This window comes from Selaginella moellendorffii, unplaced genomic scaffold (assembly GCF_000143415.4).
Source record: "Selaginella moellendorffii unplaced genomic scaffold, v1.0 SELMOscaffold_25, whole genome shotgun sequence".
NCBI lineage: Eukaryota > Viridiplantae > Streptophyta > Lycopodiopsida > Selaginellales > Selaginellaceae > Selaginella > Selaginella moellendorffii.
This window is the reverse complement of record NW_003314286.1, coordinates 907,188-928,997: the sequence shown is the minus strand read 5'-3', so window position 1 is coordinate 928,997 and position 21,810 is coordinate 907,188. Positions and strand designations below refer to the sequence as shown.

Sequence of the window (21,810 nt, the reverse complement as noted above, 5' to 3'; positions counted from 1 at the left end):
AACCCTAGATTGTTTTGTACATGCGGCAGAGAGGGAAACGATTCGACCCTCAATGCCAGGAATATTCACCGATTTTAAATTATCCCAAGTAATCACTGGTGCCTTTGCCGCTTGTTTTGCTCGCTATACTTCTCCCAGTTCTTGTGATCCAGGCCACTTAAGTCGTCCAAGTCGCCGATCGCGAGCAAATACTCTGCCAAGTACACGAGCTCCTGGTCCGTGCCTCGATTCATGTGAGCTTTTTTAAAAGGCCGGATCACGAGACCATTTTGTGGATTCATCACGAAGTTCCTCTTGAGATCATCCAGCATGATCGTGTTGTTTGGTCCATAAAACTGTAGCAAAGAAAGAAGAAACCAAGAAAAAAAAAAACAAACTGATAAGAGATCTAAAGAAGGATCTAAACGCTTTACCTCTGGAAGCTTTCCCCAGATTAAACCCAGTGGCTTGCAATCGAAAACTCCGCGGCTCTCGGACTGGACTGTGATCATCGCAAGATGGTCCAGGAGGGCCGTGATCTTATAGCTTGCATTGCCGAGAACTCCCAGCTCCTTCATCTTAACTTCCACCCATTTCATGCTGCAAAGCAAACACGACATTAGTAAGAAAAGGATCCTCTTTTTTCTCGATTGTCTCTTGTTGGTGGAGTCAAACCTTGTAGCGGACCATATGATGATGTCGTAGGCAGCGTAGGCAGCCGTAAGAAACTCGTGAAGATCTGTCAAAAGCAAAGTTCATGAGAAAAGATCACAGCCTTTGTGTGCTCCACGACCGACTTACACGGGCGCATCAGCTCCAGGGGATTCTCGGCGGTGGAACGATGATCAAAGAGCGTGTAATCAATATCCAAAACGAGAAGTTTCTTTCCCGGGCGACAAGGATTCAACAGCTTTAACTGTCAGCGAATAAAGCACGCAATAAAAATCAAAGACATGAGAAAAGTGCAGGAACACAAGATTATTTCTAACCTTGTACTGTTGAACTCGTCTCTGGATCTTAGCCTTGTTGATATCTTTGTCTTTGATATCGGTGGTGTCTTCCTCCCCCAGCTCAAAATCGTCCAAGACCTCGGGAGCATCCACGGTATCTACAAATATCTCATCTTCCACAGTGCTGGAAAACGATGAAATAAATCAAGAGTAAAACCAATGCTAGCAAGCTATCAAAATCTTCTCTCTTTTTTTTTGTTCAAGAAGTCCAGTCCAAACTATACCACCAAACTTTTTTATCCAATGCAGAACATGAAAGAAAAACAAAAGGAAAAAACTGGGAGCTTACCCGATCATGGAAATCTTGATCGCAGGCTTGAGGCCCAGGCCGGAGAGCAGCATGGAATCGTCGGCGGGCTTGGATCCCTTCTTGACATTGAGGAGCTTCTGGCGCTTGGGAAGAACATTGGTGACCTCGCAGATCCGGCGCTTAAGCTCTCCCACCGTGTCATCGCCGCAAACCCGCACCGTGTAATCCTTGCCAACCCATTTCACCACCAGCGTCAGCTCCTCACCCGATTCCTGGGACGTGGAAGCACTGCAGCCCGCCGCCTCTAGCACCATAGCACCCCTTCTCTCACACTGCTAGCCCTAGAATTTGAATACACAGTGCTTTTACTTTAGTCGAATATTCCCTGCCTTTAGATGTAATTTTTCAGATCATAATATGGCTGTAACTCCTCGCGCGTGAAAGAAATGCGACCAGGAAAGACCATAACCAAGTCGAACAACACCCGCAAGCACAGTTCCATCTCCTCGGCGCAGTGAATGACGAGCCCTTTGACTTGATGAGCTTCAAGTAAATCCATGACAACCATCACGTCGGGTGGCGGTGGAGATGAAGCGTGAGATCCTTGCGCTTGGAGACACCCCCGGGCAAAAACGACTGCAATTACACGATTGGTAAGAAGAAGAAAGACAAAAAGACGGAGATCCACTTGAAAAGAATATATCGTCTCCACGCGGCCAAACCAAGATAAGATTTTGTCCATGGTCATCTTGTACTCGCTGGTGAAGACCTGGAGTGAGAGCGTCGAGGCCAGAGGCGAGAACCGAGAGAGCTGGACGATGGAATCCATCGCCCAGGATCCCATAAGCGTCAAGCTACGCAGCTTCTGACATGGCTTGTCAAGAACACAAGAGCTGTATAACATGGCCATCCTCAGATCCTGGGAGCGCAACCGGATGCTAGTCCTACTCGCTTGACTCAGTCGCATCAGTAGAGTTTCCAGCTTCGGGGCGTCGATCGTGAGCTCGAACGTCTCAAACTCCTCGTCGAGTTGCCCACACAAGACGAGAGCCCTGAGGCTTCCAGTCGAGACTGTAAGAGACTGTTTGTCGCCAGTTCCAGCCCTCAAAAGTTCCAGCCTCGGGCATGATGCTAGCAGCATCTGGAGCATCGCAGGAGAGACGGGCGACTGCAGCTCGCAGGCTTCTAGGCACTGGAGAGAGCACGGCACCAAGCTCTGGTTGCCAGTGTAGATGTTCCCAGCGATGTGGAGCCTCGGAATCGCGGTAGAGCACGCGATCAAGAGCCAGACCCTCGGTCCCCATTCCATCCCGAGCTTCAAGGGAAACCCAGGCAAGCCAGTAACCGCTAGGTTCCATCTGCTCATCACCATGGCCGCTATACCGGAGCATGACGCTGAGCTCCTTGCGGCAGCCGGGAGCCTTGCACGAGACGCGCGTCCTTTAGCTGCTGCCTGGTACTTACCACAAAGTCGAAGTGCAGGCGAGAGACATCGCTTGCACACCAGCGAGCATTTGGCGAGCTGCCGCGCATCTCCCAGACGTCCAGGAGGGAGCAACCATCCAGCTCTAGCATTTTTCCCTCTGACCTAATGAAATGCCAATATAAGCTAACAAAAAGTCTTCCACTGTCAACCCTTTCTGTGCTGGAAAACGATGAAATAATGCATGCTGTTAGCGTTTTCAAAATCAAAGCTTCCTTTTTACCAGTCAAGCAAACGCTTTTCTATGCAATGCAAAGCAAAAAATAGCCGAAATCTTTGATCGCAGGGGACAATTCCTGACGCTTGTCCCACCGTGTCGTCGCCGCACAAACCTCCTCAATTCGATGAATGAGTATCCCTTTACAACGAGAAGAAAAAACAAAACAATCAATAAATCAAGAACCATGTCGGTAGTTCCAGGCGCGTGTCAAGAAAAACGGAACCAGGAAAAAAGTTAAACAACACCCGCAAGCACTCAAATCCTGGTGTGAGTATCAGCTGTTCCCAGCTAGCCACCTCCTCAGCGCAGTGAATCACAGCCCTTTGACTTGATGAACTTCAAGTAAATCCCTGAGAACCATGGTGCATCAGTGCACACGCGGAGATGGACCATGAGACCATTGCGCTTGGAGACACCCCCGGACACAAAGGACTGCAAATACAGGATTGGTAAGAAGAAGAAAGACGAAAAGACGGAGACAGTCAACATGTATCTTCTCCACGCGGCCAAACCAAGATAACATATCGTCCATGGTCATCGTGATGCTCGCTGGTGAAAGCTGGAGCTAGAGCGTCGAGACTAGAGGCGAGAAGCGAGAGAGCTGGACGATGGGATCCATCGCCCAGGATCCCAGTAGCGTCAAGCTACACAGCGTCTCATATGGCCTGTCAAGAACACAAGAGTTGTATAACTCTTGTACAAACTCCTGGCCGTCCTCAAATCCTGGGAGCGCAACCGGATGCTCGTTCGAGTCCTACGCAGTCCCGCCAGTAGATATTCCAGCTGCGGGGCGTCGAGCATGAGCTCAAAGTGCTCGCCAAATTCCCCACACAACACGAGAGTACTGAGGCTTCCATTCGAGACTGTAAGAGATCGGTCGCTGCCAATTCCAGCCCTCAAATGTCTCAGTCTCGGGCATGATGCTAGCAGCATCTCGAGCAGCGCAGGAGAGACGTGCGAGCCAAGATTGTACACTTCTAGGCACTGGAGAGAGCATGAGACCAAGCTCTGGTCGCTAGTGCGCATCCTCCCAGTTATTTCGAGCCTCTGGATCTTGTGGAGCACGCGATCACGCTCCAGACCTTCGGTCCCCATGATATGAGCTCATCCCGATCGTCGAGAAAAGGTGTTGTGAGGGAGCCAGCAGCCCAGGCAAGCCAGTGACCGTAGCTTCGATCGGGTCATCGTCGCCATACCATGACAGCATGACGCTGAGCTCCCTGAGGCAGCCGGGAGCTTTGTTCAAAGCCGAAGGACAGGCGACAGACGGCCCAGGGCAGCTGCCACCATCGCTTGCACACCAGCGAGCCACCCACTTTGGTGAAAACGTGCACCAACCATTGGCCTTGGCCTCATTCTAACCTTTCCTTTCCTTCCTTCCGACCTTTAGATTTCCTAGCGAATGGAGAATTATATGGAACTCCATCTTGATAGTATACAGCCTCCTTGAGTTTTAAGAACAATTTGAGTCAAACAGTCTTTTCTCCTTATCTCACTTCTTGCCCCGGCAGTCTCGCCATTGGCCAACGTTATGCCTGCCGCAAGAAGAATCTTCTCAGGTAGAACAAAGCCAGCGGCGCACAGCAACAAGCCTCAGACGAGCAGGTGGAGGTTCTCTCTCGACCAAATTTCCGGCTCATTCAAGCTCTGCGCTGGAGGAATCCCTCTACAGTGCTCATGCAATGTTTGCCGCCTTGGAGAATTCGCTCAGTCCCTACACGACAATCGAGGGATACATCTTGCCAAATCAAAAGCTAATAAAGGGTTAAAACAGTAAATCCGAGGAAAATAAAGAAGAATAAACAATCAAGTATGGCTGTAGCTCCTCGGGTGTGAAAGAAACACGACCAGCAAGTCGAACGACACCCGCAAGCACTCAAACCTTGAGTTCCCAGCTGGCCACCTCCCGCCAGTGCTTTTTGACTTGATAAACTCCAAGTAAATCCCTGAGAACCACCACGTTGGTGTAGTGCCCCTCACGTGGAGATGAACACTGAAATCTTTGCACTACAGCCCCCATTGAATAAAAGACGAAAAGATCAAGATCCACCTCAAAAGAACGACAGTCGACATGATCGTCTCCACGCGGCCAAACCTGGTCCATGGTCATCTCGATCTTGATGGTCAAGACCTGAAGCGAGAGCGTCGAGACCAGAGGCGAAAACCGAGAGAGCTGACATCTCCCAGGATCCCATTAGCGTCAAGCTACGGAGCTTCTCAAATGGCTTGTCAAGAACAGATGGCCGTCCTCAAATCCTGATGCGCGAGGGAGTCCTACTCGCTCGACGCAATTCCAACAATAGAATATCCAGCTTCGGGGCGTCGAATGTGAGCTCAAACGTCTCAAAGCCGTCGTCGAAATGTCCAGACAAGACGAAGCCCCATTCGAGACTGTAAGAGATTGATCGCTGCCAAATCCAGCCCTCAAAACTTCCAGCCTGGGAGAGACGAGGGAGTGAAGCTCGCACGTTTGAAGCCACTGGAGAGAGCACGACACCAAGCTCAGGTCGCTAGTGCGCATCATCCCAGTTATGCAGAGCCTCCGCATCGCGGTGGAGGACGCGATCAAGACCGCCGGTCCCCAAGATATGAGCGTCGAGGGAAAGCGCTGTGAGGGAGCCAGCAGCCCAGGCAAGCCAGTAACCTTTAGCTTCGGCCGGGTCGTCGTCGCCATCGTTGCCATCGTCGCCATCGTCGACCGAAGTACGACGTTGAGTTCATCGAGGGAGCCTTGTACTTGGTGCGCTGGAGGACGCTGGAGATGGGATCCTCGTCAGCTCCTCCATGCCATTTACCTCAAAGTCGAACTGGAGGCAAGCTTGATCCTAAAATAAATGTTTCTTTCGTTACCCTTAGGTTTTGAGCAAATATATATAAGTACGTTTTCTAGATATGGACGTGCACCTTCAGAGATTGCATGCGGCAGTCTTTACTCATTCGGTGAGATCTCTCGTCCCGTGTTGTCTCTTATCTCTCTCTCTCTTTTCTCATACCGCTGGCTGCATCAACAAATTGCGCGCGGCATATGGCATTCATAAAGCGGCGTCAGGTGTTGGATGAGCAGTCGCTGCCAACTTTTCTCCTCCATTGGCAAAGGGATACACTTCTTAGGCTCAAGTCCTTGAAGGACTAAATGGCGAATCCACAGCTGTTTCTCCAGGATCAACCTCTCGCCCATAGCTCAATCTCTGTTGTTTGCTTTGGGGGTGGTGGCACCATAAAGTTACGTCGCCCTGCCGACCGGAGCCCATGAATCCCGTGACAGTCTGCGATCTGGCAGAGAGCAAACTTAAAAAGATGGAGGGAGTGAGAGAGCCCCCCGCGCCCACGAGAGCTTTGCTTTTGCCAATCCATCCAGTTCTTCAACGCAGACCTCTCTCCAACCGAGTCGAGTCGAGTCGAGTGTTTCTTTCGTATCTCGCTTGGGGGGCTCCAGCAGCGATGGGGTTGTGGTCGTTGCTCGCAATTCTTACCGCAGCTCTTGCGGCGCTCTCGTCACTGGCCAACGCGCGAAAGCTACTCGACACCAGCAATGGAGGAGAAAAGTATGGGAAAGTGATGGGCTACGTCGTGTGTGATGCCTGCCGCGAGAAGAATCTCACGAGCAACAGCGTTTTCCTCTCAGGTAGAGCGCGCTGGTAAAAAAGTTTTTGGTGGATTCGCTCACTCTCTTACAGGTATGACGGTCTCACTTACGTGCAAAGCCGTCGGCGGCCAGCGTCCATTCTTTACCGCGCAGCAAGCCACGGACGAGCAGGGGAGGTTCTCTCTCGACATCCCATCGCAAATCTCCGGCTCCGGCGATGGATTCAAGCTCTGCGCCGCGAGCGTCGCCGCGGGAGAGAAAGGAATCACTCCTCTGCAGCGCTCATGCAACGTTGCCGCCATGGAGAAATCGCATTCTTCTCTCACTCCCTACACAACAATCGAGGGCCATCGAATCTTCAGCACTGGCCCTTTCGTCTACACACCATCCAAATCTCTCCAATCGATCAAATCGTGCGCGGAGAGCTCGCAAGACAAGGCTAAACAATCCAAGAGTGACGCTTCTTCGTCCTCTCATCAATTTGGCGAAGAGAAAGCTCCAGCGTTTCCCAGCTTCCCGAATCTCGGGAACCCATTGTCCTTCCCACCGATTTCTTTCCCGAATTTCGGAGGGATTCCATCGTCCCCGGCCTCGCAATTCCCAATCACGTCTCTCTTCCCTCCCATCCCGGCCAATCCACCGCCGCTCCTCTCGCAAGTTCCACCTCTCGCGGGGCTCCCTCCCTTCCAGGGATTCCCGCAGCTCCCAGCGTTCCAGTTCCCATTCTTCGCAGCTCCTCCTCCCCCAGGAAACTAGACCGATGGATCCGTAGCTCGTTACTAACAGAGTTGCAATAACAAGAGTGATCGATAGCTTAGAAACCATGAATAACGAACTTGTGTATGTCTGACAAAGTTGATAAAAATGAGAAATTTACGCGCACGATTGGCATACCTTTTCGCCAAGAAGAAATTGGTGGCCTCGCTGCCAGTGACGAAGTCACATCTGGTAATCAAAACAGAGATCTTAGAGCTTTCGCGATTTGTAGCGAGTGAAGTATACTAGACATTACTTACATCAAAGTCAAAATGGTAGAAACTCCATTCCCGACGAAAAACACCACCAGTGACCGACCACTCTTCCGCCTGGAAAGGAAAAGAAACGAAGAGTTTGGAATTTTCTGCAAAGTTTGGTCACCAGATCACCTCGCTTGACGAGTCCTTTCTTCTGTAGTTCCTCCCCCTCGTACTATTCTGCTTATAAAACTTCCGTCTTGCAGTCCTGCATTGCTTGTTCCCTCTTCTCCTCGAAAATGGCCGCTTCGAAATCCCGCTTGCTGGCTTGTTTGATCCTCTTGACACTGGCAGCAGCATCTCTGGCCGAGGCTGCCAGTCCCAGGCACCGGAAGATCGCCCACAAATTCCACCGAAAGAAGAAGCATCAGCTCTCGAGCGGTCAGACTCCAAGCCGGAGTGCAACGCCTGTGACAAGAACACTCGTCGGCCACGTTGTGTGGTACGACTGCTGGGGCCAAAGCCTGTCATTCCTGCCTGGTACGTGCTCTCGCTGAGGATTTCGGCAACTGAAAACTTATCGCCTTTCCTGCAGGAATGACCGCGGTGGTGGAATGTAAAAACAGGGATGGGCTTCTGGTATTCAATGCGCTACGTACCAGCGATGAGAACGGAGCCTTCATGGTGGATTTGCCCAGTAACAAGCTCCTTGTCAAGTGTTTTGCCAAAGTTGCGACAGATCATCACCACCGAGTGAAGCAGCACGCCGTCTCAGTCTCCCTCGAGGATAAATCTGATTACCGGCATCGAAGAAACGGAGGCAACCAGCAGCTGGTGTATACCATCGGTCCTGTCGTCTACAGAAAACCAGAAGTAAAACATCAGCAAAACGGAGGATTCATAAGCCGCTTACTAGATCAAGTTGGTGAGGGTGCTGCTGCAGGAGCTGGAAGTGCTGGCGGTGGAGCGACTTGGAGCTGGCTTCCAAAGTTTCTCGGTCGCTCGACAACAGCCAGGAGCAGTTCCTGTGCCTGTTCTAGCTTCCGCTCCGAAACCGGTGGCATAAAGAGAGGGTGTGCTGCCTTGAACAGATCGAAAGTTTGATTAGTAACTTGTACAAAGCTGGGACACTCTACGAGTTATCCGGTTGCTCTACATCTCCTCCTCTGTTTTGTTCCTTTAGAGAATGCGTGTGCTTGCTCTACACCACCAATCCATTCTCTTTGAAGAAAGAAAATACAGTATGCACATACCTCGTCTATTCATCTTTGTCAGCTGCTGCCGCTCGGGTTTTAGCAGCTTTCTTTTCTTGTTGCAAACGCTCCACCATCTCCTCGTATGATTTCTGAGTAAACACACGTCCAGTCTAGAGTTTTCCAAATCTTTGAAGATAGAAAGAGACTTGGAACCTACCCCGGTATTGTTGTGCCTCCACGCATTGCTCATCATCGAGTCGGCTAGCATAATTGTCACCACTGCCATGCTGAAAGAAAATATGTCTTCAGTCAATCGAGAAGAGCCACAGAAGATAGAATGTTTCCTAAGAAAACCAGCTAAAGAACTTACCCGAAGAGAGTGGCTCGAAGAACCATCCTTGGGCCCTCACTGGGAGCATGATGAAATGTCCATCTTACACTATAATCGTAGTCCCTCTTGGATCCGGCATAATTTCCCCTATACGACCAATCTGACGATCGACTAGAAGATCCATCCGTGTAGCTCGTGTACCGCTGCTCGGATCGCCAATCCCTGTGCTGCTGCGCGGTCCTCGCGTAAGCACTTCTGGCCGCTTGAGCGGCGGAATACGTCGAGGAAGGATTGCTGCCCGGAGTGCTGTATCTCGGCCCCGATCGATTGTAAACCTCCCTCTTCTTGTCATTGCCAAGAATCTCATACGCCTCTTTCACTTGCCTGAAGCTATCCGACGCGTTGCGCTGCTCGGATTTGGAAGCGTTGGCGTGGCGATCCGGATGGAACTTGAGCGCCAGGCGGCGAAATGCAGCTTTGATGTCATCGCTGCTCGCGTCCCGGGACACGCCGAGCACTCGGTAGAGATCCACCATCACCAAAATCCCCAAAGAACCCTAAAACTCAACAAGAAGGATTCTATGCTGCGTGATGTGGCCGTGACGTGGAACGCCAACAATCACAGACGAGAATATCCTTCCTTTCGACCCACGTGGACTGTCCTGGCGCTGCCACGTCTGCACACGTCATCACTGATTTTTTCCCTTCTTTTTTCCTTTGCTACTCGTATGAGAGAGAGATGAGATGAGAGGTTTTCTTTCTTCTCTCTGCCCTGGGCGGGGCATTGAATGCGCAGATCTACACGTCCTTGGCGCTGGCAGCGAAGAACAGGAGGCACTGGCTATGGATCTCGAGCAAATCACTGCTGCTGGATCGAGAAAAAGCTGCAAGGTACTACTGCTTGGCTGTGATTCGTGCTAGCCGCTGCGCCGGTCACGCGTTCCAGCGTTCCAATCCATGGCCGCCGTTCCCGTCGTCGTCATCTAGAGGCGAGATTCGTGCGAGATTGGTGATTTTGGGGTTTCTGGGGCCGCGAATCCTCTCAGCCATGCCGGATTGGCACGAGAATTTCGAGAACAAGCACTGCCGGATGCTCTCGGCGCCGCTCATGATCTTCCTCGTCGATCCCTTCGACAGCTTGCCGGATTCTCTGCTGCTGCTCATCTTCAACAAGGTATCGGACGTGAAATCGCTGGGGCGGTGCTGCGCGGTCTCTAAGAGGTTCTATTCTCTCGCTAGAACGGTGGATAATGTGGTGGTAAAGGTGGACTGTGTGATCTCCGGGGACGAGGCTGGCCATCTAAGCGCTCGAGGCAAAGGCTTCTTTGGTCACTTGCTAAAATTCTTTGGGAGTATGGTCCGGCCACTCCAAGCTCTTCAACACTTGCTAGTCCCAAAGAGAGCTTTGGTTGCTTCCACCTCCGCCGCAACCACTGCCGCCGCCGACGTCTCACACCACTCTCCCGGGGAAGTCCTCAAGAACTTTAGAGACTTGGAGCACTTGAGAATCGAGCTCCCGGGTGGTGAGCTCGAGATCGAGGATGGTTTTCTGCTCAAGTGGAAGGCCAGGTATGGGAGCACTCTCGAGAGCTGCGTCATCCTGGGTGCCTCGGCGCTGATCAACAGCGGCGATCAAAGTAGTAGCAGGAAGAACTCGACCAGGACGTCGTCCTCCTGGCTAAGTAGTGCTGCTCAAAGGAGAAGCTCCGACACGCAGAGCTCGTCGCCACCACCACCACCACCAGCAGCGGCGGAAGACGATGGAAACCTTCCAGACGCCGACGGTGGCTTCAAGCTCCGGGTGGTGTGGACGATAAGCTCGCTCATCGCTGCGTCGGGGCGACACTATCTCCTCCAAAACATCATCGCCGAGCACCCGAGCTTGCAAAGCTTGGTTCTCACGGACGCCGATGGCCAGGGCATGCTTTGCATGGACAAGGAACAGCTCCAGCAATCCCGGGACAAGCCGCTGCCGCCATCTTCGGCCTCCTCCAACCGGACTCAAGTTCCAAGCCTCAACGTCAAGTTGTGGTACGCTCCACACATCGAGCTTCCCGGTGGTGTTGCTCTCAAAGGAGCTACGTTGGTTTCGATACGTCCCAGCGGCGATGGTAGCGGCGGCGGTGGTGGCGGCGATGGGGATGGGAATCATAGAGTAGAGGTGGAAGCGTTTGAGCAGCCCTTTCAAACAGCCGCGGAAGAACTGGTCAAGCGCAGGACTTACTTGCTGGAGATGAAATCGTTTTGAGCGGAAGAAGAGTGCAAGTGGTGGTCTCTTAATGAGAGCGAGCTAAAGGGGTCTCTCTCTCGCTCTACTCATGGCTGGATTTTAATGCGTTGTTCGTTCGTTCGTTGGTTCGTTTCTTGTGTATAACGGATATTTGCTTGCAACTCTTTCATTCTGGCTCTTTTTCCAGTTACGTGGCAGGGCAAGTTAGAGAGAGCTTTCTTTCCTTTTCCCAGCGCCAGTCAAGCTCTGTCAACGTCTGTCAATTTTGTGGTCAATGTCCGTCTGTGGGACTGGGAAGGGACCACGGCTTGGCATATGATGTTGAAACTAACTTAATTTTTAATAGATATTTGATCTCTTTTAATATTTTGTACTTTAAAACTCTTAATTTAGAATTTAAGTTGAATGTTAAGACATTTGCTATAAAAATAAGCTTGAGAAGAAGATAATTTGAAAGTTTTTAATAGTTACAATATATATATATATATATATATATATATATATAAATATATATATATATATATATAATTTTAATTTTTATAATAATGTTAGTTTTAGTTTTCTGATGAGATAAAAGATTAAGTGAAACGGTTTATTTTTTCAAAAAATCTATTAAATTTCCTTACAGATGTTAGTTTTATGTATGCAATTTATATAGAATTTCAATGTTTCTTTATTTTAATTTATTATAGATTTATTAGTGAGATTCTTAAGCTTTCTTTCAAATTTTTTATAACAGCTAGTTTACATTTTTATTTAGTTTTTAACTGCATTGAATGACATATTTTTATACTCTAATGGCTATCATCCCAAAATAGTGTGATTTTTCATCTTAAAATTTAAAGTCAATTTTCATATAAGTTACTTTATAACTTTTTGATATATAGTATTAATTAAATAATTTAAACATAAGCTCATTTTATATAATTAAAATACCTAAATTACAATGCAGAAAAACTAACAGCTGGCCACCATTACTTGTCTTGATCCAGTCCACTCACTCTTTGGACGAGCATGATGCATCCACTTATTGCTTACATACGTACGAAGCTGGGGTCAAGCACCTAGATAGGGGTTATTACAAAAGTTCTTCCACGGCAATTTGGGGGAGGCTACCTTGTCAATTCCAACTTTTTAACTTGGCACAGCAAAAGCTGGCCGCCAGTTGGTCCCCAAATCTCATTAGCAATGAACCCAATTCCAAGCCATCTTACTGGTTGGTGAAAACTTAAAGAAACAAGCTTGTATGGTTTGCCTGGACAATCACAATCTACTAAACAATAGGCCAGAAACAACAAAACCATAGTAAATTTCATCAGACATTCATGCATGGGAAGAATCATTCCCTGGTTATTGTATGTATTGTGTGAGTCCGTGCCCCGCAATTATGACATGGGATCCCAAAAGCAAAGGGGAAAAAAGGAAGGTCTTCTTTCTTCTCTTTTATTTCCTTCTCCCCTTTAATGTGTCACAGAAGACCAAGGATTCTTCCAAGGGGAAGTTGCGCCAAGAACCAAAGGTAGATTATTCCGTGCTAGATTCTCTCTTCCTCTTCATTCCCAACTTGTTTGAAAGCCTGTTTGATCGATTCGACTTGATTCCTCCATATCCTGGGCGAAAGTGGTGTTCGTGGTGGTGTTAGTTTGGGATCGTTTTGGTCGGTTTGGCTTGTTTGTTTTTGTTTTCTCGCTCGTACTGGTCTTCCTGGATTGGGGAGAAGTCCTTCGTGCTTATCCACGCGGGGAGAGAGTGAGAGGGCTTTAAGCTTTTGGCTATGGTGACAACGATGGTGGAGATTCCATCTCCTTACACTGGGGGCGAGTGGTGGGCTCGCTGTCGAGCATTAGAACTATCGGCAGAATCGAGGATCAAACTGGAGTTCTTCTAAAAGGGCTCTGGAGCATCCTCTAGAACAGGTCTTGGATCGCTCCAGACGTTACTACACAGAGGGCTTTGAGAGGGAGATCATCGCAAATGGGGTGCTGCGTGAGCTCCAAGATCCAGAACGAAGACGTTGTTGGGCAGTGCGAGGCACGCAAGTCCTTCGTCAAGCAAGCGGTGGTAGCTCGCACGGCGCTCGCCTGCTCCCACGCCCGCTATGTCCAGGCGCTCGCCGCCATGTCCCTGGCCTTCAAGCAATTCTCGGATAGCGAGCTGGGATTTAGATCCAGCGATCGCGAGGCCCCGATTCCACTGCCGACAGCCAAGAGCACCGCCCACAAGGAAGAGGATCCAGAGGAAGAGCAGGAGGAATCCCCTGTTTCGATCTCCCTCTCTCCCTCTTCCTCGGAGGAAATCGAGGAGAGGAGCTCGAGAATCAAAGCCATGATGCTGAGGAACACACCCACAGAGGCCGTCACAGTGGTGCTATCCCCGCCCAGAAGGAGGAACTTCACGAGCGAGAACGATTACTTCGCCCAATTCGGGGAGGAAGAACGTGGCGGCGGCGCCACCGAGGAAGAGCGCCGCCGCCGCCAGCGCACCTCGCCACCTCCGCCAGCGGCGCCGTCCAGCTGGGAGTACTTCAACATATTCCATCCCGAGGCGCCGCTTAATAGGCGGTTTAGGGACATTCCGTCGGACGATGAGGATATTCCGGCGCTCGAGTCCAGTAACGATGAAGTGGTGAAGCTGAAGAGCGTTAGGGCTGGAGGAGAGGAGGAGGAGAAGAATGCCGCTGGCGCTCCCGCGGCGCCCAGGATCGAGGAGATTTTCGAGCCGGAGGATGATGACGCGTCGACCAGTGGTTCCTCCAGCGATGGCGCCAGCAGCAGCAGCGGCGCCGGCGGTGATGGCGGTGCCGGCGACGGGGAAGTGCAAGAGAAAGAGAATGCGGCCGCGGGAGAATCAATTGAATCGACCGAGAAGAGTGAGACGCCAGCTCCAGTGGAGCTTGTGGATGTGCTCCGGGAGCTGGAAGAACAGTTTCTCCGGGCTTCCGAGGCTGGAAAGCCAGTGGTGAGAATGCTGGAGGCGGGCAAAGTCCAGCTCGAGAAAGGTAAGGAACTATGGTTTCATGGAAGAACAGGCTGATGATCGTCCGCAGGCTTCTCGGATCATTCTTCCCGGTTGCTGAGCGCTCTTTCGCTCGGGCATTGGTCGCCGAGATCTCTGAGCTCGCCCAGTGGATTTGACATTGAGGCTGGTGGCATGTCCGGGAGTCACGCTGGAACTTTGGATCGACTTTACGCATGGGAGAAGAAATTGTATGAAGAGGTCAAGGTAGTGCTTCTACTTCCGGTTTCTTCGATCTGGAACTAAGCTCTTATTCTCTGTGCTTTTCTTCTTCTCAGGCCTGGGAGACTGTCAATACGGAGCTGGAACGAAAGCGCAGGCTTCTTCGCAACTTGGACGCTAGAGGGGCGAAGCCCGACGTCATAGACAAGACGAGAGCGAGTATGAAGGCCTTGGAGACTGAGATAACTGTGGCGGTCCACGCGATGGAAGCTTCGTCGGCCAATATCCAGAAGATCACGGACGAAGAAATGCTTCCGCAACTTTTGGAGCTCTTGGAAGGGTACTTGCTTTTAGTTTTTCTTTCTTCACGTCGACTTGTTTGGATTCCGTCACAGGCTTGCCGTCATGTGGAAGAACATGCACGAGTGTCACCAGCAGCAACTTCGCGTTGTCATGCACCTCAAACTCCCGCGGGAGTCGTCCCTGGAAGCGATCAGCGTGTCTCACCGGAACACCACCGCGCAGCTGGAGCTGGCGCTCACGGCCTGGCAGACGGGCCTGGGCAGCTTCATCGCCACGCAAAAGGACTACGTGCGGAGCCTCAGCGGCTGGATCAAGTCGAGCCTGCCGCCGGACTCAAATCCGAAGAAGTCCGGGAAGAAGGCGGCGGTGGTGCCAAAGATCCGACACATGAGCGATAAGTGGGCCGAGGCGCTGGAGAAGCTGCCGCTCCAGGCGGTGAGCAGCAGGATGAAGCAGCTGTCGGAGACGCTGCGCGAGATTGGGACGAAGCAGGCGGAGGAGATCCGACTCCAGCGCCGGACCGAGGCGCTGTCCAAGGAGCTCAGCAAGAAGATGATATCGCTCAAGAGCTTGGAGAAGAAGCAGCAGATGGATGGCAGCGTGGGGAAGAAGAAGAGCTCGGTGGACAAGCTCGGGGAGAGAGTGGAGATTGAGAAGCAGCGGTTCCGGGGAGCGATCCAGGACACGAGGTCGTTCACGCTGTGTGGACTCCAAAGCAGTCTCCCTCCTCTCTTCCAGGAGCTCCAGAGTTTCACGGAGAAGTGCATGGAAATCCACACGGCCCTCTATGAGGAGGTTAACTCTTACACGGCTGGAGTCACTGTGGATCACTCCCGGTAGACTAACGAAGAAACACCATTTGTGTAGCTTAAACCAACACAGCAAAAAATTGTAAACGTTAAGCTATCTTTTTTTCTTCGATGTGCAAGAAATTATTTTGCCACAAAAATAGGAAAAGTTGGCAGTTTTGACAAAACAAGGTACTTAGCTTAATACTTCTCTCACCAAACTGCCAATAAAATGATTTTATATATTATTATTATTAGTATTTTTAAAGCAGAAAATTTTATTTTCACTTAGGATTTTAACATATTTTTCAGTGGATTTTTAGCTAGTAAAACTCCATTAAAACTCTTGAAGGTAGTATATCAAGGAATTAAGCTTGCATTTGTGGCATCTTTTTTTGAAATTGTTTTAAGGGTTGAAATGAAATCTAAATTCAGTAGAATAAAAATTTATAAAGTCTTTGTCAATGTTTGATCTTTATAACTTCAAAATCTTGATCTTTATAACATTATTGGATATAACAATTCCATGGCAAGTGGCTACCTCTAGCAATTAAAAGTTTTGATGTTATCACTGCTTGTATCAAGTTTTGAAGTTTATGTAGAATGATATCTCTATCATTTATTAAGCTGTTAGTGATGAGACATAACATAAGTAGTGAAGAATGTTTCTAGAGATTGTATGGATTTCTAAATTGTGTTAGAGTATAGTGGATTTGATGGAAGGGAGTGGTAGAATTATAAGAATACATTTAACATATATATAATAGTGGATAATTATGATTTTAAGTAACATGCTACATAGCACTTTAGAAGGATATGAGGTTTTCTCAAGCATATAGTGTAAATCTTGAATCTTTATCCAATGGTGTAGAGCATTGAGAAGACTAACATGATATATTATATTCTCCACCTTCTACTAATTCAACATTTATACTCTAAAAATCCAAAAAAATTTGCATCAAACCAAATGTAATGAGTTTTTTCAGATATTCTTGCCTTATTACCATGATGGTAGGAGGTTAGTGTTACTTTATTAATCTTTGCCTAAGCTAGTTAAATAAATTAATTTTCAAGTGTACACTTGACCAAAAGAGTATAAGGATAAAATTCTTAAGTGCTATTAGTTAAACATATTTGAACTAATTAGAGAAGCTAATTTGTTAGCTTGCACTAATGTTAGAAACTCCTACAATATTGAATTTAGTCTCTTAATATTTACTAAGTGATAGCTTACTGTGTTTGCCTAGACAACCTCACTATCATGCTTTATATGTTAGTCTTGTTTTGGTGAAACATGTATATATATTCCTTAAAGGACTAATACAAAAAATGGGCATGTCTCCTCCAATGGAATTATTTAACAAAACTCTCCCTCATCATACATGCAAGCCTAAACCTATAATAGAAGCAGTTACAATCTCCTTTTCTGTACCATACCATATCCAAATCTACATCTCCCCTTTGCACAAACCTTAGGATCAACACTGAAGGGCACTATCTCTAGTGGATCCCTTTCTCACCCAACTACACTGAAACACAAAAGCCCTACCTTTTGCTACTCCTTTAGTTTCAATAGCTTTCTTTTGTTTTGAGGATGATATAGTGTAGTTTGTACTGTTGCTAGCATGAGTCTCCACCATTCCACCATCACAAGAAATACTCTAGCATGTGATCCTTTAAAGTGAGAATGATTACATGCTTCTTAAATTTTTGTAAATATTAACACATTCTATCTCTTTCCCTTTAATTTAACTAGAAAAAAGGAAATTGTTTTTCTCTTTTCCATTCCATGTGATACAACTAGTCATCCACTCATACCACAATTTCATCCATAGATGCCCTGCAAAACAAAAGATGTAGTCATAGATGCCTAATATGTACGATTTTAATTTTAGGAGTAAAAATATATCTTACTCAAGAGTATATTATTTTTAAATACCAACTAATCAATGGGAATCAAACCTACGTCATTTGCTCTAATACCACATAGTAAATGATTAATTTTTCCACTATACTTTAATTATTTAACCACATCTTCAACCACTTGGAGAAGTCTTACTTATAACTTCTATAAGTTCTATTCTTGACTTAGGGACTTAATAACCTTGTGAATGGCCTTTATACCACTCTACCTTTACATTTTTTTCAACTGCTCCATGTGTTTAATCCTAACATAAACACCTAAAAGTACCATTAACATATTAGCCCATTACACTAAAGTTTGTCCTTTCACCTTTCTCTCATTGATAGTCCAAGACCATTCATACCCCATGTTTATGAGTGGTCACTTGTCACGAATATAACTTCGGGTATCAAAAGTTACTTGTTAGCTAGTCCTTTTGAATATTCTTTCATTATTGCCATGGCAGCAGGAGGTTGGTATTGCTAGATCCTCCTCTTGTTCAAGTGTTGGTAAACTGAACTTTGCATTTGCACTTGGCCGAATGAGCATAAAGAAGGAATTCCTAAGTGTCTATTTAGCCAAACATACTTGGCTTATCTTGTTAGTTCTCTTTTACTCTGTCTTGCATTGGCTTGACAAGAACCCTCACTGTGAGACACAAAATCCCTAGGCCCCAAAGTGGAGCCGAAAGGGTGCTACGTGGTAGTGGCCGAAGCAAAAGCTAAACGAGCGTAACACATTTAGACTAAAAGCTCTGACTTGAAAAGGTCAAGAGTGGGAGTGGAACTCCCAACAAAGTGCTCAAAGAATGAGCACGAAGCGAGCAATAAGCGAGGCTCCAAAAAGGGACCTAAAAGGACTAACATATGACACGTGGAAGTGTCCGAGTTGGACCTGAGATGGACCCAAGTTGGAGTCCGAAGTGGAGTCCGAGAAGGACCCTGAGATGGAGTCTGAGGTGGAGTCCGAGGAGGACCCGAGATGGACCCGAGATGGAGTCCGAGATGGAGTCCGAGATGGAGTCTGAGGTGGAGTCCGAGGTGGACCCGAGATAGATCCGAGATTGAGTCCAAGACGGACCCAAGATGGAGTCCGAGATGGACCCGAAATGGACTCGAGATGGAGTCCGAGATGGAGTCCGAGATGGACCCGAGATGGAGTCTGAGATGGACCCGAGGTGGAGTCCGAGATGGACCCGAGATGGAGTTCGAGATGGAGTCCGAGATGGACCCGAGATGGAGTCCGAGATGGAGTCCGAAGTCGAGACTGAGATCGGAAGCTAGACCGGGACCGAGACCGAGACCGAGATTGGGATCGAGACCGAGACCGAGGCCGAGGCCGAGGCCGAGACTGAGCCCGAATCTGAGTCCAAGTCTGAGTCCGAGTCTGAGTCCAAGTTCGAGTTCGAGTCTAAGAGGGTGAAAGCCTAAAGCGTTCGTCTCCTAGACCTTGGGGGGTTTGGTGAGCTCCAAAAGTATAGTAGGGGGAGGACTGCAGTGGAGCCAGTTTGGCCAAGAAAGGCCAGTTTGGCCTAGGAAGGCCAGACCCAGTGTTGGGTGATGAACTGACCACTGGGAAGTCTAAAACTAGAGTGAATACAGACCGACAAGCGGGGTAGCTTGGTGAAGTGTTCAAGAGCCGGCTCTAGTTCCCCCGGGAGATCGACTGGCTGATGCTCCCAATCCAAATGTGGGTGGCACTACCTACTTGGATACCAGGTGTGGCTCAACGGAACCTCGCTCTAAGCCCATGGCTAGAGCACCCAAAGGTAGAAGGTAGGGAGAGTACCCACGAGGCTTGCGTAAGGCCACGGTGTTCCGAAATGTTGTCCCGAAGGCCCAAACTATGGAAAGGAAGAGGAGTGGTCCTCCGGGCTAGGAAGTCCCTTTGTGAGTGAGACTCCTCCAAGGGGTTAGAAGTGTGATTAAGTGACTAAAGTAGAATGGAAAAATTTAGTCGCTTACAATTTGGTATTGGAGCTGTTCCTTAGTCTGACTTTTATTGGTGCTGAAGTATATCACCACTAGTGTTGGCCTCGGAAGGTCCTAGGAGTGGGCTTGTCCTTGAGGAGTAGCAAGTCGGGAAGATATGGCTCTCCACTACAGTTCACGTGTAAACTTGTAGTCAAGGTGGTGGATAGAAAAGGGCCAATGATAGAACAACTTTGGGATCTTGGGAACAGTGCAAGGTTTTCCTCATTGAGTTGAGGATGTGATCTAGATGAGCGTTTGACTCAGCAAACTGGCTAATGTAGTTGTGGTAAACAACTATAATTGGGATCACAGGGAAGATATAGATGTAAGCGACTAATTTTTCCATTCTACTTTAGTCACTTAACCACACCTCCGACCACTTGGAGGAGTCTCATTCACAACCTCCATAAGCCCAACTCAGGACTTGGGGCTTGCTAGCCCCGAGAATGGCATCCATGCCACTCAACCTTAGCACTTGGTCCAAGTGCTCCACATGTCCGATCCCATGATCGACACCCCAAGGTATCTCCAACATATCGGCCCGTTACGCTAAGGCCATGCCCATTTACCTTGGTCACACTGGTGGTCCAACACCACCTACATTCCAATCCCGTCTCTCAAAGACTGGGTCATCCGTCCATGAGTGGTTGTCCCAGATCCACTCCTTAACATCCTTAGGATGCCTACAGACATGGGGAATAGCCTTCCCCAATATCTCTGTTCCGGTCCCCACCAAGTCCCTTTCTGTCCTTGGCTGTGTTCGCTAACACTGCCACTAGATCGAGGCCCACCGGCCCGACCACTAAGTCCCACTATCCTCTAGGACTTCCTCATTGTGTGACTGTGTCCTTGGTCACCACACCGGAGGGCTACCCCTCTTCCTTTCCACAGTCTGGGACTTTGGGACACCATTTCAGAACACCGTGGCCTTACGCAAGCCTCCTGGGTACTCTCCCCACCTTTCATCTTTAGGTGCTCTAGCCATGGGCTTAGAGCGAGGTTCCGTTGAGCCACACCAGGTATCCAAGTAGGTAGTGCCACCCACACTTGGACTGGGAGCATCGGCCAGTCGATCTCCCGGGGGAACTAGAGCCGGCTCTTGAACACTTCACCAAGCTACCCCGCTTGTCAGTCCGTGTTCACTCTAGTCTTGGACTTCCCAGTGGGCAGCTCATCACCCAACACTGGGTCCGGCCTTCCTGAGCCAAACTGGCCTTTCCTGGCCAAACTGGCTCCATTGCAGTCCTCCCCCTACTATACTTTTGGAGCTCACCAAACCCCCCAGGGTCTGGGAGACGAACGCTTTGGGCTTTCACCCTCTCAGGCTCCGGACTCAGACTCGGACTCGGACTCGGACTCGGATTCGGACTCGGACTCGGGCTCGGGCTCGGTCTCGGGCTCGGCCTCGGTCTCGGTCTCGGTCCCGATCTCAGTCTCGGTCCCGATCTCGGTCTCGGTCTCGGTCTCGATCTCGGTCCCGGTCTCGGTCTCGACTTCGACTCCATCTCGGACTCCATCTCGGACTCCATCTCGGGCTCCATCTCGGACTCCATCTCGGGTCCATCTCGGGTCCATCTCGGACTCCATCTCGGACTCCATCTCGGGTCCATCTCGGACTCCATCTCGGACTCCATTTCGGGTCCATCTTGGGTCCACCTCGGACTCCATCTCGGACTCCATCTCGGACTCCATCTCGGGTCCATCTCGGACTCCACTTCGGACTCCAACTCGGATCCATCTCGGGTCCACCTCGGACTCCACTTCGGACTCCATCTCGGACTCCATCTCGGGTCCATCTCGGACTCCACTTCGGACTCCAACTCGGACTCCATCTCGGGTCCATCTCGGACTCCACTTCGGACTCCAACTCGGGTCCATCTCAGACTCCACTTCGGACTCCAACTCGGGTCCATCTCGGACTCCACTTCGGACTCCAACTCGGGTCCATCTCGGACACTCCCACGTGTCATGTGTTGGTCCTTTTGGGTCCCTTTTTGGAGCCTCGCCTTTTGCTCGTTTCGTGCTCATTCCTCGAGCACTTCGTTGGGAGTTCCACTCCCGCTCTTGACTTTTCAAGTTGGAGCTTTTAGTCCAAACGTGTTACGCTCGTTTGGCTCTCGCTTCGGCCACTACCATGTGGCGCCCTTCCAGCTCCACTTTGGGGCCTAGGGATTTTGTGTCTCACAATAGACTCCAAAACGATAAAGGAGTCATAAGATTACCCTCATGAAGTTGAGGTTGGTGCTCATGAATGGGAGACCAGAAGTAATGACTGCGGGAGGTCAAATACGGAAAAGGACACAAGTCCTTGAAATGGTAGCCAGAGCTACCTCTAATAAATGCTGGAACAACCCAAGGAGTTGGGGGTGTATTTAGAGGATGAGTTGGCATTCTCATCATATGGACAAGTGGTCTTAAGGGGCGAAAG

General features: G+C 49.3%; 6 protein-coding genes across 13 annotated transcripts; 4 read left to right on the top strand and 2 right to left on the bottom strand.

Moving 5' to 3' along the window:
• Positions 1-53: 53 nt before the first annotated feature.
• Positions 54-1,566, bottom strand: LOC9637238 (ubiquitin-like domain-containing CTD phosphatase). 2 transcript variants are annotated; one of them, XM_002974533.2, is made up of 6 exons: positions 1,279-1,566; positions 969-1,113; positions 781-895; positions 655-718; positions 414-579; positions 54-335 (listed from the first exon to the last, which is right to left on the bottom strand). In XM_002974533.2, the coding sequence occupies exons 1-6, from the start codon at positions 1,551-1,553 to the stop codon at positions 93-95; spliced, it is 1,008 nt and encodes a 335-aa protein (XP_002974579.1). In that variant the 5' UTR covers positions 1,554-1,566; the 3' UTR covers positions 54-92. The 2 variants fall into 2 exon arrangements, with proteins under 2 accessions (XP_002974579.1, XP_024535319.1); XM_024679551.1 differs by having other exon boundaries at positions 414-718.
• Positions 1,567-6,164: 4,598 nt separating this feature from the next.
• Positions 6,165-7,408, top strand: LOC9637237. The gene is made up of 2 exons (XM_002974730.2): positions 6,165-6,567; positions 6,620-7,408. Exons 1-2 carry the CDS (start codon positions 6,192-6,194, stop codon positions 7,282-7,284), a joined length of 1,041 nt encoding a protein of 346 aa, XP_002974776.2. The 5' UTR covers positions 6,165-6,191; the 3' UTR covers positions 7,285-7,408.
• Positions 6,969-9,558, bottom strand: LOC112347925 (chaperone protein dnaJ 72-like). 7 transcript variants are annotated; one of them, XM_024679661.1, is made up of 7 exons: positions 9,048-9,558; positions 8,895-8,964; positions 8,141-8,847; positions 7,674-8,070; positions 7,545-7,613; positions 7,423-7,473; positions 6,969-7,307 (listed from the first exon to the last, which is right to left on the bottom strand). In XM_024679661.1, exons 1-3 carry the CDS (start codon positions 9,542-9,544, stop codon positions 8,740-8,742), a joined length of 675 nt encoding a protein of 224 aa, XP_024535429.1. In that variant the 5' UTR covers positions 9,545-9,558; the 3' UTR covers positions 6,969-7,307; positions 7,423-7,473; positions 7,545-7,613; positions 7,674-8,070; positions 8,141-8,739. The 7 variants fall into 7 exon arrangements, with proteins under 7 accessions (XP_024535429.1, XP_024535428.1, XP_024535427.1 ...); XM_024679660.1 differs by lacking the exon at positions 6,969-7,307 and adding an exon at positions 7,317-7,374; XM_024679659.1 differs by lacking the exon at positions 6,969-7,307 and having other exon boundaries at positions 7,348-7,473; positions 8,141-8,338; positions 8,395-8,847.
• Positions 7,763-8,685, top strand: LOC9636707. Its single transcript, XM_024679656.1, has 2 exons — positions 7,763-8,021; positions 8,077-8,685. The coding sequence occupies exons 1-2, from the start codon at positions 7,781-7,783 to the stop codon at positions 8,583-8,585; spliced, it is 750 nt and encodes a 249-aa protein (XP_024535424.1). The 5' UTR covers positions 7,763-7,780; the 3' UTR covers positions 8,586-8,685.
• A 194-nt stretch (positions 9,559-9,752) lies between the features above and the next one.
• LOC9637235 (F-box protein At5g46170) lies at positions 9,753-11,602 on the top strand. The gene has a single exon (XM_024679667.1). It carries the CDS (start codon positions 10,057-10,059, stop codon positions 11,254-11,256), a length of 1,200 nt encoding a protein of 399 aa, XP_024535435.1. The 5' UTR covers positions 9,753-10,056; the 3' UTR covers positions 11,257-11,602.
• A 1,050-nt stretch (positions 11,603-12,652) lies between these two features.
• On the top strand, positions 12,653-15,646 carry LOC9636706 (nitrate regulatory gene2 protein). Its single transcript, XM_002974727.2, has 4 exons — positions 12,653-14,236; positions 14,285-14,460; positions 14,532-14,755; positions 14,811-15,646. Exons 1-4 carry the CDS (start codon positions 13,213-13,215, stop codon positions 15,556-15,558), a joined length of 2,172 nt encoding a protein of 723 aa, XP_002974773.2. The 5' UTR covers positions 12,653-13,212; the 3' UTR covers positions 15,559-15,646.
• The last annotated feature ends 6,164 nt before the right edge of the window (positions 15,647-21,810 follow it).

What these genes read in the sequence shown, in the direction of transcription:
- LOC9637238 (XM_024679551.1), bottom strand. Translation starts at nt 1,553, where the DNA reads ATGGTGCTAGAGGCGGCGGGCTGCAGTGCTTCCACGTCCCAGGAATCG. An exon ending in ATCAAGATTTCCATGATCGG is followed by an intron (nt 1,114 to 1,278) that starts GTAAGCTCCCAG and finishes ATCGTTTTCCAG; the next exon opens with CACTGTGGAAGATGAGATAT. An exon ending in CCTGGAGCTGATGCGCCCGT is followed by an intron (nt 719 to 780) that starts GTAAGTCGGTCG and finishes TGCTTTTGACAG; the next exon opens with ATCTTCACGAGTTTCTTACG.
- LOC9637237 (XM_002974730.2), top strand. Translation starts at nt 6,192, where the DNA reads ATGAATCCCGTGACAGTCTGCGATCTGGCAGAGAGCAAACTTAAAAAG. An exon ending in CAACAGCGTTTTCCTCTCAG is followed by an intron (nt 6,568 to 6,619) that starts GTAGAGCGCGCT and finishes ACTCTCTTACAG; the next exon opens with GTATGACGGTCTCACTTACG.
- LOC9636707 (XM_024679656.1), top strand. Translation starts at nt 7,781, where the DNA reads ATGGCCGCTTCGAAATCCCGCTTGCTGGCTTGTTTGATCCTCTTGACA. An exon ending in AAGCCTGTCATTCCTGCCTG is followed by an intron (nt 8,022 to 8,076) that starts GTACGTGCTCTC and finishes CCTTTCCTGCAG; the next exon opens with GAATGACCGCGGTGGTGGAA.
- LOC112347925 (XM_024679661.1), bottom strand. Translation starts at nt 9,544, where the DNA reads ATGGTGGATCTCTACCGAGTGCTCGGCGTGTCCCGGGACGCGAGCAGC. An exon ending in CTTCGAGCCACTCTCTTCGG is followed by an intron (nt 8,965 to 9,047) that starts GTAAGTTCTTTA and finishes ATTTTCTTTCAG; the next exon opens with CATGGCAGTGGTGACAATTA. An exon ending in GGAGGCACAACAATACCGGG is followed by an intron (nt 8,848 to 8,894) that starts GTAGGTTCCAAG and finishes GGAAAACTCTAG; the next exon opens with ACTGGACGTGTGTTTACTCA.
- LOC9637235 (XM_024679667.1), top strand. Translation starts at nt 10,057, where the DNA reads ATGCCGGATTGGCACGAGAATTTCGAGAACAAGCACTGCCGGATGCTC.
- LOC9636706 (XM_002974727.2), top strand. Translation starts at nt 13,213, where the DNA reads ATGGGGTGCTGCGTGAGCTCCAAGATCCAGAACGAAGACGTTGTTGGG. An exon ending in CAAAGTCCAGCTCGAGAAAG is followed by an intron (nt 14,237 to 14,284) that starts GTAAGGAACTAT and finishes GATCGTCCGCAG; the next exon opens with GCTTCTCGGATCATTCTTCC. An exon ending in CTTTTGGAGCTCTTGGAAGG is followed by an intron (nt 14,756 to 14,810) that starts GTACTTGCTTTT and finishes ATTCCGTCACAG; the next exon opens with GCTTGCCGTCATGTGGAAGA.